This window comes from Meleagris gallopavo, chromosome 7 (genome assembly GCF_905368555.1).
Source record: "Meleagris gallopavo chromosome 7, MGAL_WU_HG_1.1, whole genome shotgun sequence".
Lineage (NCBI taxonomy): Eukaryota > Metazoa > Chordata > Aves > Galliformes > Phasianidae > Meleagris > Meleagris gallopavo.
In genome coordinates, this window is record NC_139410.1 from 4598177 (window position 1) to 4611642 (window position 13466).

Sequence of the window (13466 nt, forward strand, 5' to 3'; positions counted from 1 at the left end):
CAGCCTGACATCAAGGAGGCTTTTGAAACCACCTGTGTCTGCGATGCTCCTGTAAAAGGAAGAGATTTCTCAGGACATCAGGATTCTGGCTCCGGTGCTTTTTGCTTTTGGTCCTCTTTGCTTGCAAGAGCCAAACTGTTGACCGGGCTGCAGAATTAGGAGGAGCTATGTTTAAGACTGACAGACTGAGGTGGAGTGTGCTCACTTTTGCAGATCCTTCCTGCGTGCCCAGGCCGCATAAAGCAGGCCAAGAAAAAGAGCACTTTGCATATGGAACTGGAGCTTTCCACTGACATGTTTATTTAGCAATACTCCTAAAGATCAGGTGAAAGCAGTCAAGTGGAAGAGAGGGCATGCTGGAGCAAGCTGCCTGTCCTGGTAATTGCAGCAGTGCCAGCATTCTTCCAGTCAGTTAATAGATTTCCTCAGGTCCTCTGTGCCAGGTGAAAATTTCCTCATTACGGGGTATTTATTCCATTTCCTCTTATCATTTATCACTGAAGAAGCAAGTGTATGGAGTTCAAAAGATGACAGGTAGAATTTTAAGCAAAAAGCAACAACAAATCAACTCTGGAACCTGAAAAGGAAGCACAAGCAATTTTTGTATTGTTAGTAAGTTGCAAAATGTGCAGGGGACTTAGCTTTGCAAGGAATGATTATGGCAGTGTAGAGGAAGTCTGATAGTCTGGTTTTGAAGCTCTCAAACTTCTGACTGTCATTTTGTGAAGGTGAAATGTTAGGAAAAGGAGCCATTTAATGGCCACTTAAACTCCCCTTATTTCAGAATGGATTATAAACTAGCAAGGAGGTTCAGTCTTTGGAAGCTCGTGGTCTGTATATGAAGAAAAAGTGATGCCCCAGGGGAAGGTGGAGCTGATTATGTTGGACTGGGTCATGAGTTTGGCGATAGAACTGAATGTTTTGATGGTTGTTTTTTTTTTTCTTCTCATTTTAGTGTTGGGTTTCTGATGAGCTCTTGGAAGGGTCATTTGCACCCAAATGTTCAAAGGAATGAGCATGAGACTGTCCTTGCTGCCTTTATTGTTTGCAGCATGTCTAATAGGCTGTCTGGGAGCACAGTCTGTGGGAATAGTATTAGGTCAATGCTGGATCTAAAAAATCATTTCCCCTTTATCTGCAATATAAACATCACACTGCCTACTGTTTGCATGTTTCTTAATATTCTTCAGGTGAAAGTTGGGATATAAATCTCATAAGTCATCATTATTAGTAAACTGAAATCTCAGGGCAGATTCTGGTTTCAAGACCTTGGAAAGCAGCACCGAGTGTTTGATTTGTGCTGATTTTCTTTAATTACCTAATGGCAAAATTCTTACATCCACAGGCAGGATTGCCAGGTCTCATCTTTCCTGCCTCATGATAATCCAGGTGCCTTTCATCCATATTAAACTCCTCCATATTAAACTCCATAGCATGAGGAATGAGGTGGTCCTGTCCAGATTCTTCTTCTGTAGAGGCTCCCAGCACGTGTTTTGTATTAACCACATTGAAAGCCATGCCTCTTATCTTTGTCATGCATTAGGAGTAGCAGAGGGAAAACTTTTATTTCCCTTTTAGACAGTCAGCTTTACTCTTGTGTACTGGTTATTTCCCTTGCAAAACTGGTTATCTATTTGCGTGGATATCTTTAGCCAGACTAGGGTGTCCTAGTAATGACCTAATGTGATTTAAGATGCTAGCCTAAGACAAAGGGAATCATATTGCAAAATTATGGCTGCTTCTTTTCTGCCCACCCTTCTGGCGGGGGTGACAATGAATGATATTGTTATAATGAGAGCTGAAAAAAAGTGAATTGAAATAGGCTGCAAATGAAGGCAATTTTCTTTTTCTGTCGGTAATCAGATGACAGCCAGCAATGTGTGCTTCTGAGACAGTGAAAGCGAGGGAGCAAACGTGCACGGGAACAGGCTCATTTTCTTGGGGTCGTCAGGTCTGCTCGTTTTTACCTTGGGAATGCCAAACCTAGGAGAGGAATCTGATGTGTCTGCGTCCTTCCTAATAGCTGGTGATGGCTAGCACCTGTTTTGCCAGGGAATTGGCAGGTTTTGCTTGCTGTGTTTCCTCTTGTAAAATACTCGTCCATACTTCCAGTTCTGATGCTTGGTCATACAAGAAGTTCTGCCTCTGAAGACAGAAGGTAGAAAGGGCTCTGCAGAAGCAGAGGAGTTTTTGCAGTGAAGGAGTTAGTGCATGGAAGCTGCAGGTTTTCATTGAGCTTCCAAGTTGCTGGAAAGTGGATCTTATTTTGGGAAGCCCTTCCAAAACCGAGGAAGCTCAAGGTCAATTACGCTGGACCATTTTCTTATGGTTAGCAAAGAGCAGGATCTGTTTGAGCAAGGAAAGCAATGTGAGGGACTGTGGAGAAGACAAGGGTGCACGGGATCCTCCTGTCAGGAGCCATCCATCCATAGCGCAGGCTGATTGCTACAGGTGGTTGCCAGGTTGGGATGTGGTTCCAAGGATAGCACTTACAGGGACTGCTTCCTTTCTGCAAGTACACACTGACCTGGCTGACACTGTTATAGCTGTATGGAGTATCCTGTTCTCACACTGCAGAAAAAGGAGAGGTGATACTGGGGAAGTAGTAGAGCAAAGCTCACTTATCCAGGGGTTTGAACCCGGAAGTTTCTTGTCTGCAATGCTACTCTCAAAATTGGCTGGTTTGATACTTCTGCGACTCACCTGTTTTGCTGCTAGCCTGGCTTCACTGAGGGCAGCGAAGCTGCTCCACAAGCTGACGTAGAAAATCCAATCCAATGGCTGTCTTTCATGCTTCAGCTTCTTGACACATTCCAATAAAGTGGCCTTACCCTCTCCTCCCACTCAAATAACATAATGCTATTTATTTAAAAATACCATCAAGCAAAGGACATGATTCAAAAGCTCTGATTTAGGAAAATTGCTTGTTTGTTAATCATTTCCTTTTTCCTGATTCAGAGCTTGCTTGCTCATAAAATATTGATTTATTGGGCAGGCAAGGATGCTCTTGGCAATGAAGATGAAAAGCAGAAGTGCTGATAAAAATACATAGGCTTTTTTATGTTTTTGCAAGAGCTAGGCTTAGAAAAGGTAGCTTAGAAACAGACAGGCAGGAACTATCAGGGGTATAGGTGGAGTCAAAACAAAGTGAAACAGAAACAGTGTGAGAGAGAAAAAGGTCTGTGATGGAGAGTATAAAGAGGGAATGGAGAAGGTGAAAAACTCGAAATGGACAAGAAACCATGAGCTGCATTGATGAGTGAGGGAAACGAATGTATCTGAAATAAATAGCGAAAACTAGGACTCTTTAGAAGCAGAAATGAGAGAACAAAGACTTAAGGGACTATTGAGAGACCCTGGTTTACCCTATCTCCTCCTTTTAGTAATTGAAGAAATAGCACAAATGACATGAAAGAAATTTGAGACTGACAGAAGGGAAAAGAAGTTTGGGTATGGAGATACTGAATCCAAGAAAGCAAAGAAAGTCATCTGTGGGGGCTGCAATGGTAACTGATCATGCAGATGTTGTGAGCACAATGACCTTGTACTAGCTTGGTGGAGAATGTTGCCTGGGAGATTGCAGGCCCAGCATGGCCAGTCCTGCCTCAAATAGTGATGAAAGAAAATGTTTCACTTCTCAGCACCAGTAGTCTACCTGTAGGCTTTGCCTAATAGGCATCTCTGTGGGACATCCAGCATAAAAACAAAGATCTTTTATGCACAAGGATTGCATAGTTTAGCTGAGTCGTCTTTTTCTTGCCTTTACTTGCATACTTCTGTAGCAACTGCATCTCAGTGCACTTTGAAAGGCACAAGTACTCACGTGTCATCTAAATATCGCTGTGAAGCTTCATGCAGCTCTTTTCTTCTGTTTGTTTCTTTAGTACCGGTGAAGAAATTCCAGAAGAGATGCTGAGGAAGGCCAAACAGATGGGCTTCTCAGACAGACAGATTGGGAAATGCCTGGGACTGACTGAAGTCCAGTGCCGCCAGCTGAGAATGAGGAAGAATGTAGTGCCCTGGGTGAAAAAGGTACCATGAGAAACGTCACTGGTTGGGGAGGGAGCTTCTGAGGGGGCAATAAGCAGGAGGACTCTATGTCCTTAAGAACAGTTGAGGTAAACAAAGTGAAAACTGTGGCTCTATTGTCATTAGTGGGAGTTTTGGTACTGATTTTATAAGTGAACAAATTTTGCTCATCTAGCTGTTACCTCTAGTGAGGTGAGCAGCTGTAATGTCAGGAATTTGTAGGTGAATATCCCCAAGGAGATGCTGAGTTTTTCATTTTCTCTGTGGTTGAGGTGCGAATACAGCTACCTGGCTTCAGAAAATGGCTGAGAGGACTGATTTTGGTCCACCATGGGGTGATCATAAAAAGTGTCATATGTCTTTTGTGCCGGTAGTAACTTTTTACAGGGTAATACTTTATTTGAAGTGCCCTATTGCTATGGGTTCATTTGCTATTCATTGTGATAGCTCAGAGTGTAATGAGCTCATCTAGTATTCATGGCAGTGTCACAAGTGCTTTGCTAGGTGTTCTGTTGCTGCATTTAAGGTATGTGGGTATTAAACTGCCACCAGCTGGGTTGTTTTTTTTTTTTTTGTCCTTAGTAGGGGGGGAAAAAAACCAACAGAGCCAATCTAAGCTACTCAGTGTTTCCGAAAAAGCCCATCTGTATCCTCAGGCCCAATTCCAGATGCCAAATTTCCTTCTGTTACCCAGCTGCTCTTTTCTTTCTACGTCCTCACCTGGCCTACAGGAACATGTCTGCTCTTGCACTACATTCTTTCTTGCACATGACATTGCAGTGCTGGATTGATTTCTGTGCCAAGGTACCTTTAATAAGGTCGTTTGACTTATGCAGCATTTGTGGCATCAAAGCATATGTTTCTTCCTGAGCCATGAAGTACAAGTTGCAGTAATAGCAACAGTAATGAGCAGCAGACAGTTACATAGTGCTAATGACTTAAGGTCACATTCTTCATTATTCACAAGCATTTGGACTGCCAGTGGGGATTCACGAAAATACTTGAAGATTGGAAAGTTTTTTAAGTGGTAACATGTAAAATTTCTTGTCAGGACTACTTTAATACTATTCCCTGTTCAGTATTCCATCTTACAAATGTTTCAGCTGTTCATTCAGAGAACTTCAGGAGTGGTGGGTGGCATAGATGTACTAGTTACCATGTATGTAACCTGTAGTAAGTGGTTGACACTAGAGAATGAGGAAGGCAGAGGCAAGAAGGGCTGACTGGGAAAAGCTTCAGGGCTGTGAAGCTTTCTACCAAGTAGATGTGGAGCTGAATCTGCAGCTTAGAAAGAGATGGTAGAGAGCAGAGCGTGTGCTGTCCTAAACTGCAAGCCAGGCATCTGCTGCATTGCCAGCATATCACAATTCAGATCAAGTTCCTTTGAGGAAAGATATGGCGGAAAAAAAATAATAGGACAGGAATAAGGAAAGAAAAGTGGAGGGGAAAAAAAATAAGCGTACGGTGTGAGAAAAATCTTGCACTGGCAAAGACACAGTCTGTGCTCTCCTTCCTCCATACAGATTGACACACTGGCAGCAGAATACCCAGCGGTAACTAATTACCTTTACGTCACGTACAACGGCCAGGTAGGTGCAGCTGGAAACAACAAGCTCATTGCTGTCTAGTTTGATCTGTTTCCCCTATGCTGCAATATTTCTGGAGATCTTGCAAGTGTCTTGGTTTCTGTAGAAATTATTTTGGATGGTGATGTATGCAAATCCCCTTTCATCAAGCCCAGTGATCCAGTGCACTTGGTGTTAATGCCCCTATGTTGTTAGGATCTTGTCTCGTATCACCTGTACAAATATCCTATGTGCAGAGGGAATGCTAGGAATGCAGAACTCACATCTCACTTGCCTCATCCTCGCATTTGTTTTTGTGAAAGCTCACAGCTCCTTAGCTGCTCGGATAGCCAGGCTGGGCGTGTAGAATCTCCTTTGATTTGAGTGCAGCACCACCAGTTCCAATGGAGCTGTGCTTCTTTTACACTGCAGTAAATGACATCAGACTTGTGCCCTGAAGGATCAGGATGTTGGATATGGGCTGAACGCCTCAAATTGTTTGTTCTGAGAAGCATGGAGTTAGGTGCTGCTGAGTATGGACCCTAATGACTTCTTTTCCTCCTTTCTCAGGAACACGATGTAAAATTTGATGACTGTGGAGTGATGGTGTTGGGCTGTGGACCATATCACATAGGTAAATCTTTCTCACAACTCTGTTTTCCTTATACCCTTGAGCCTTTTTTGGATATTCTTGTGGTTCATTTGTTCCTCTTCTGATGTGGTGACAAAACCCTCTGGAGCACAGTGCACAGGACATCAATTCCTAGCACAAGGTTTGCCTTTTACACTTGCTTGGAGACTTTATTTCACGCCCTGAAAAAACAGGAGAATTTTTATTACTTTTCACTTGAAACTCAGAAGCACATCACTAAGTTGTCGTTTCCACAAAGTTTTAGGGATTTTTTTAAAAATCTTTTGCAGATGTTTAAGTCTTGAGAATCTACTATGGAAGTTCACTGCTGCCACAGGTAGCTTTGTTATGTTTGCTGTCAGCTCATATGTACATTGTTACATATTTTGAGTTTTAATACTGTAACATAGGTGACTGTGATAATGTTTGGGGTATCTTCATCAACTCTGTATCTACAATTCTCTGTATGCATTTTTTTCAACACAGACTCTCAGGCAACACAAGAGTTTCCTTATGGTTGTGAGCACTGTGTAGACAGTGTGTGCTGAATTCTTTATGACTTTTTATGGATCCTTCTTGCAATTATTGACAAGAAACAAATTGCTTGTTCTCAGAAATATTTTTGCTCTGCATTTCACAAGCAGCAGTGACAGTTTTTGAAAGATAAATTTTTAAACTACATCCGTTTGTTTTGCTTGCATGGGTGGATCATGTGGTACCCTTCTGGTGCCGTTGGTAGGATGCACCTAAAATTTGCTTAGCTTAGGTGTATGGGTCTGGTATTGGTTTTATCTGATCTCTAGCTTTGGTTAGACCAGGACAATCTTCGAAAGAGGTTTCAACTAAATAAGGTTTGCTAATAGAGGAGAGGAAACCACTTGTACCTCTAGTTGCACTAGCCAAGTTGATTTTTATTTTATTTCATTTTATTTTTTATCCATTGAAGGCAAGTAAGTAGTATGCTTTTCCCAGTTTGCTGTCTTCCCTCTTCCTACTGCCTGGATTTGACCCTTGCTTGATGCATCTATATTATACCTCTGAGTGTTCAGCTGTGTTCCCAGGTAGTGCCCAAAGCAGTCTGCTGGGGATTGCAGATGACCATTGTATCCCATAGTTGAGGTTTCTTCTTTCTATAAGAATACTTGAGTAGTTGAGGTAGAATAAAGAGTTGAATGAGCATCCGGTGACCCTTCTGGGAAGCATGCTGTTCCAAGTTTGATTTCCCTGTCTTTTCTGTGAGGTTTTAGCTGAGGCCAACACATGTTTGAGATTACTGCTTGACAGAAGCAGGAAAATAAACTGTGTGCTTGTCAGTAAGTGACCTGTGCCAGCCATCTGTTTGTTACTGGATGTTGTGGAGGCAGCAATTAAGTGCAGCCTGAATCTCCAATGTATCTTGTCACACAATTAAATATTAAAAATAATTATATCAGTGGTTAACGATCATGTAATGACTGTGAACACATCACAACGAGGCCAAAGTTTTCGTGCAGAGCACAGGCATAACCATTTAACAGCGTTCTTTAGTATGCATCATTCTCTGTCTGTGTTACCCCTTTTAGAGGTTTGAGCGTAGAAATGTATGGGACAGTGGCTGTTACCTCCAGTTTGGGTTCTGGAACTGCCTGAGTCCTGCAGCAGTGCCAAAAGTTGCAGTTCCCAGCTATGTAGAGCAGGGAACTTTCAGACTTAGCATCTTTCTTTTAGGGGTGGCCACAGTGTTTGTTCAGTGTTCAGGACAGTTGGGATGTGCCTGCCCCAGAGTGATACCACAAGCACTGCAGCCTTTACACCAAGGTAGAAGGTTCACAAAGAGGCTCCAAAAGTGTTCATCCATCATTCTAACTTAACTAGAGTCAGTGGTCAAAACCACTAACTAGGTTAACCATACTCTGCTTTTCTGAGAGGTAAAAACCAAAGAGAACAACAACGAAAAAAAACAACAACAAAACACGTAATTCACTCTTCGGTTTTTCAAGCAGCCTCCGTACAATTGTTTCCTTGAGTAAACTGCACTGTTTCATAACGTGCACTTCTTTTGTCACCTCTAAGCTTGTTCCTCTTGAGTTCTTCCTAAAGTGGCCTGGCTGAGAGGCAGCAGTAGCTGGATGGGCAGCAAGGATAGGCACAACTTGTTGCACGAGGATAACAGACACGTTGGGGGCCTTTCTTTCCCGAGCAGCTGAGCCAACTCAGCCGTTGTTCTTGGAGGACCATGGTCATGGATGATTAGTTTCCATGGGGGGATGATTAGATCTCATGCTCTGAGCTGACAGGAGGCAATGCTAGCTCTTTTCTTTTTCTTTTTTCCAACTCGAATGCCGAGAATGTCTGTTTGTTTTCTTCCTTGCATCCATCCTTTCCTTTCCTGCTTTTCTGTCTCCTGGCAGGCAGCAGTGTGGAGTTTGATTGGTGTGCTGTCTCCAGTATCCGCACGCTGCGTCAGCTTGGCAACAAAACGGTCGTGGTGAATTGCAACCCGGAGACGGTGAGCACAGATTTTGATGAGTGTGACAGACTGTACTTTGAGGAGATGTCATTGGAAAGGATTCTGGACATCTACCAGTACGAGGTAAAATAATAATAATAATAAAAAATAAAAAAATTAAAAAAAAGCAGAAGCAGCACCAAAAAGCCACAAAGCAGCCCAGACTTGTCAAAATTCATGTCACTAGCTTGTTTCTGCGAAGCAGCTGGGGGTAAGGGAGAGAGCTTGCTAGCTAAAGCTGTTTGGTTTGGATCCCGATGTTGCATTTTACACCTCGTTGATGTTCCTAGCAGACTGCTCAATAATGAATGCCAAATAAATATTAATTTATTTTGCAAGATGCCATATTGTGCAATATTTACAAGCAGATTTAATTTGCTGCACAGTCATTTATCGCACAAATTGTTCTGCCCTTGTGGTGCTGAGCTTTAGCACTTAAGTGTATCCTTGACTTTAAGCACAAGTACTCTCCCTGAAGCAAGCAGAACAACTTATGTGCATAACACTGATGTGCTCAGAATCTTGTGGTCCTGGGCCTTACAGTAGAATGGCAATGTGGTGAACATGGTGCAAAGTGCAGGCAGGTCAGGAAGGGACCCCATTTGTATCCCCATCAAGCTGAAGGATGTTCTGGCACCCGATCCACATGTTGCCCTTGTCTGCTGGGAGTTCTCAAGTGTTCAGAACTTCCAATAGTAAGACAAAGAAGAGTCCCAGGGAGATTTGGTGAGAGGATAAGTGTCAAAAACAGTTGGTCCTACTATGGAAAATGTTCATTTCCAACTGGTAATATACTTAGATTTTATGACTGAGATTTTCAAAGATACATACAGAAACTTTTATACCTTCTGAAATTCAGTGTGAGTTGGCATTGTAACTTGCTGAAGGAACCATGAGGAACCCAGGTCATGTTATGACTTCTCTTGGCTCTTTTTTTCCATTACTTGACAATCTGAGCTCAGCTCCTTTGTGAATGGGAGATAGTTTCTAAAATGGTTTTATTACCTGGCTATGATTCAATTATTCCCAAATATGCAACCAAGCAAAAGCATATCAGAATTCAAGTCCCAGTCTCTAAGCTCGTCTTAAGCCACTTGCAAATTATTTTTAGGTCCGTTTTTAACTTGCATCTTCATACTTTACTGTTTTTTTCTGTGTTCTTTTACTTCTTCACCTTTTCATAAAAAGAGAGACAGTTACTGTAAAGTGTTGACTTAGGGCAGTTTAAAAGACTCTGGTGGCTCACTGGAGTCTTAAAGGCTGATTATTTTGGAACACGTTAGTATTGACCAGGAGGCTCATCTCTATGAATGTTGAACATTTGCTTGTTTAACCAAAACTCAACTTCTGAACTTTGGGCGTGGAACACATTGGTGTGACGGTTTGCCAGAGAAATAACACTGATGACACACAGCATCTAATTACTGCAGGATCAGATACGAAGTGGGGTTAGCTGATGAGGGAGCAACTACCCATTTAAACATATAGTACTAGTGATTAGTAAGTTCTAAAAGGAAAAATATGAGAAGAGAACAGTATGTATGTTATTTGCATTGTACTGCTTGTCACAGCAAGGGTTGAGGAGTTTGAAATCACAGCACTCAGTCTATTGGCTGACCTTGCTTATACTGGGAGGTGTTGCAGATCTCATCATCAAATAGCAGCACACTGTGGTGCCTGGAGCTGAAGGTGTTTGTTTTGGAGATGTAAAACCCAATATGGTCTGAGCCTAGTAAGGGTTGTGCTTCCTCTAGTCTTTCAGTGTGCAATGAACAGCGTCAGTGGTGTAAATACTGTAAAACATTCTGGAGCATTGACAAACAGTAGGTAAAACCATCAGCAAACAATGGATAAAACCATTAGCCTCCAGCAGAGATGATTCCTCAGCTCCCTAAGGTTAGCATCAAGCCTTGGGCAACTATTCCCACCTTTCTGATTAGACAAGTGAGGCTCCATTGAGGAGTGGGTTGACCAATGAGATTATGGAGGTCCCCAACCTTCTCCCCAGGTACTGCTCACAGCTTGGCACGGGGCTGTTCCAGGGGGTACTCAGCTGGCTGTCTCCCTCCTTAGTCAACATCCCCAGCAGCTCTGATACACTGGAGACAGCTCTTCAGAGTAGAGCTGTGCTTTGAAGGGAAGTTTAATTTACTATGAAAGTGCAAAATTAGGTGGTAGTCTGCGAGGACAATAATTTAATAAATAAATAAATGAAAATCCTTCCCTTGGATTTATAGGCTTTTTGTTTCTAGAGAAGATGTTCCCTTTTTATTTTAATATCTCTCTGCTTGAGGGCCTCTTCTGATTCTTTTTCCGTTTCCAGGATCATTCTGAAACAATTCATAAAACTAAAGGAGGCTCTTAGGTACAATTTTAATGGTCTAATTTGTTTTCAAACTCAGGGAAAAAGAAAACCCAACTCTATTACTAATGGCATAAAAGCAAGGTAGTAATAAAAAGAGTGATTTTTATTGTAAAGGGAAAAATAATTCTCTCTAGGCTTCTTTCACTAGACTATGTACAGAGCATATTTTAAAGCTACAAGTTGGCAAGGATATTACTCATCTTCTTGATAATTAAAATACGTCTGATGACAAACTGATACGCAGCAAAGTCTGTTTCTCTCTGCCTGTGTTTCTCAGCAGTGCAATCCCATACCCTAGTGGGGCAATGGGCTGCTCTTAAGTTGAGAGCATTCTTTGGGAAATAACAGCAGAATTTTAAAGGAAGAAGTAAGCAGCAGCTGGGCCTCAGTTTATGTTTCTTTTTGAGTAAAAATGAGCGTTGGATTGTTTGCTTTCTGCTTGAGTAAGCTGCCTCCTCTGCCTCCTTGGAGTCCTTGAATCCATCCCAACTTTGAGGTAGGCAGTATTTTGATTTTAGTGGCTCAGTGACTGGAATTGCTTTAAAGGAGGAAACAAGCAGCAGCTGAAGAGATGCCATTTGCTGGGACATTTGTGGTTGAAATATGTTTAGGATTGATTACAATGTTGTTGACCTTGGCATCGAAGGTAGGCTGACATTTTATCAAACAAAAACCATTCCAAGCTGCGAGAAGGGTTTGCTTATTCACTGTCTGGTTCTCAGTGAGGGATGATAGAGAGTCCAGGGAGCAGAGATAAGGACTGTGTTTTGGATGGATCTCAAAGCTTGAGGGGCTTCAGAGACCCAGTAAGGAACAGATTTTTCTTCAGAGTTGAAGATGGTGAGTTCTGATGTCAGGAGGTGGCCCTAAGCAGGTGCAAACCAGCCTCTGTCCTTGTATTTTTCACTCCCCCATCCTAAGCTCTTTTAGATGGTTGCTGTTGGCCAGCAGCTGTGTGTCATCCCATAAGCAAATGCTTGAAGATTAGGAAAAAACATTGTCACCCCCACTGTATATTGGCGTGTAAGGCAAGTGAGTAATCTTGCAGACCTTGGGATAATAAGTGCTTCTTAAATGCCAGGCTTTTTAAGAGGATCTTTTTTATGGTAGGAAATTATCCTCATCAGTGTTGAACAGGGTTTGTACTAGCATTTCTCATTTGTTTTTTCTGAGTCACTTCTGGACCATCCTGGTCACAGCTTATGGATCTTCCATTCTAAATCCTTTAAATCCCTCATTAAGAAGTTCCTCTTCCAGGAAGGCCAGTTGGAATAACCTTTTCCAGGAAAAACACACTTGTTAATTAAAAGAACATTGATACTGTGAAAGATAGAGCCAAACCATGGATCACTGTGCACTTGATGTTGGTTTTTGTTTCTCATTTGCTAGAGGTGGGTGAAACTGTGTAACACGTGTGATTCAAAGGAGCCCATTGCTACAGCTGTATTGTGGGCCTGATTCTCCTCTGGGCCAAGTTTCACTGGCTTTAATTTAAAATTAAAGCACCCATTATTTAATTACCCTTAATTATTAAATGATCTGAATGTAATTCACATCCCTATAATTGCTGCAGATACTTGAAAGCCTTTTATTTTTACTACTGAAAATTTTCCCTACCAAGCTATATTGTACTTGAAAATCTTCAGTAGTCTATTTAAAAAGTACAACAAAAGCCCTGTTTGCACCTGAAGAAGGATGCATGTTTGCAAGGAAGCTCAGCTATGTCTTGTTATTTGCTATTTCTTATTTCCTGTGGAAAAATGTTGTGGTTGCCCAGGCACAAACACAGGATGTGCCATAGGGAGAGAAGGTCGCTGTGCCACCTGTCCTGCCTCACCTGCTTCTGGAGTTTAAGGTGTTGAAGAACCTGCATAGAAATGAGCACATTTGAGAGTCTGGCTGAAATAGTTGTGCTACTAGAAAGGAAGAGCTAGTTGAGAATGCTGAGGATGAATTAAAATAAGGGGTGACATATATCTAGAGTAATTCTCCCCACAGGCTGCCTGATGGAATGGGTTCTGATGAACAACATGCTACTTGGCTCTGTACGAGGCAGCAAGGGGTCAGCAGTGAAGCAGTGAGGGCTCCCTAAAGCTTGCCTGCTGGGGCTAGAAAAGGATGCTGGCTTAGCAAATAAAAGTGCAGGTGTAGGAGGGAAAAAAATAACAGCAGCAAGAAAACCTTCCAGTTGTTTTCAGTTGTCTCTCCCTTGGAGGTTACTGCGTTGTGTCTCTAGTAAAAAGAGAGTGTGAATATCTGCTACTCTGGCAGTCCCTGGCCATTTGGCTGTTTTCCTGGAAGAGCTGGGCTCTGAAAGAAAGGAGACCTAAAACACCTTGTTTGTGCTGCTATGTCCGATGGCCACAGCAGGGCTCTGCTGAAGTGATG

General features: G+C 42.2%; 1 protein-coding gene across 5 annotated transcripts in view; it reads left to right on the top strand.

Moving 5' to 3' along the window:
• CPS1 (carbamoyl-phosphate synthase 1) overlaps positions 1 to 13466 on the top strand; it is a 122126-nt gene that overhangs the window by 84548 nt on the left and 24112 nt on the right. For all 5 annotated transcript variants that reach the window (XM_085228844.1, XM_085228842.1, XM_019616913.2 and 2 more), the window contains 4 exons: positions 3885 to 4032; positions 5553 to 5618; positions 6165 to 6228; positions 8616 to 8797. In XM_085228844.1, coding sequence (XP_085084970.1) covers positions 3885 to 4032; positions 5553 to 5618; positions 6165 to 6228; positions 8616 to 8797 — 460 coding nt within the window. The remainder of the gene's footprint in view (positions 1 to 3884; positions 4033 to 5552; positions 5619 to 6164; positions 6229 to 8615; positions 8798 to 13466) is intronic.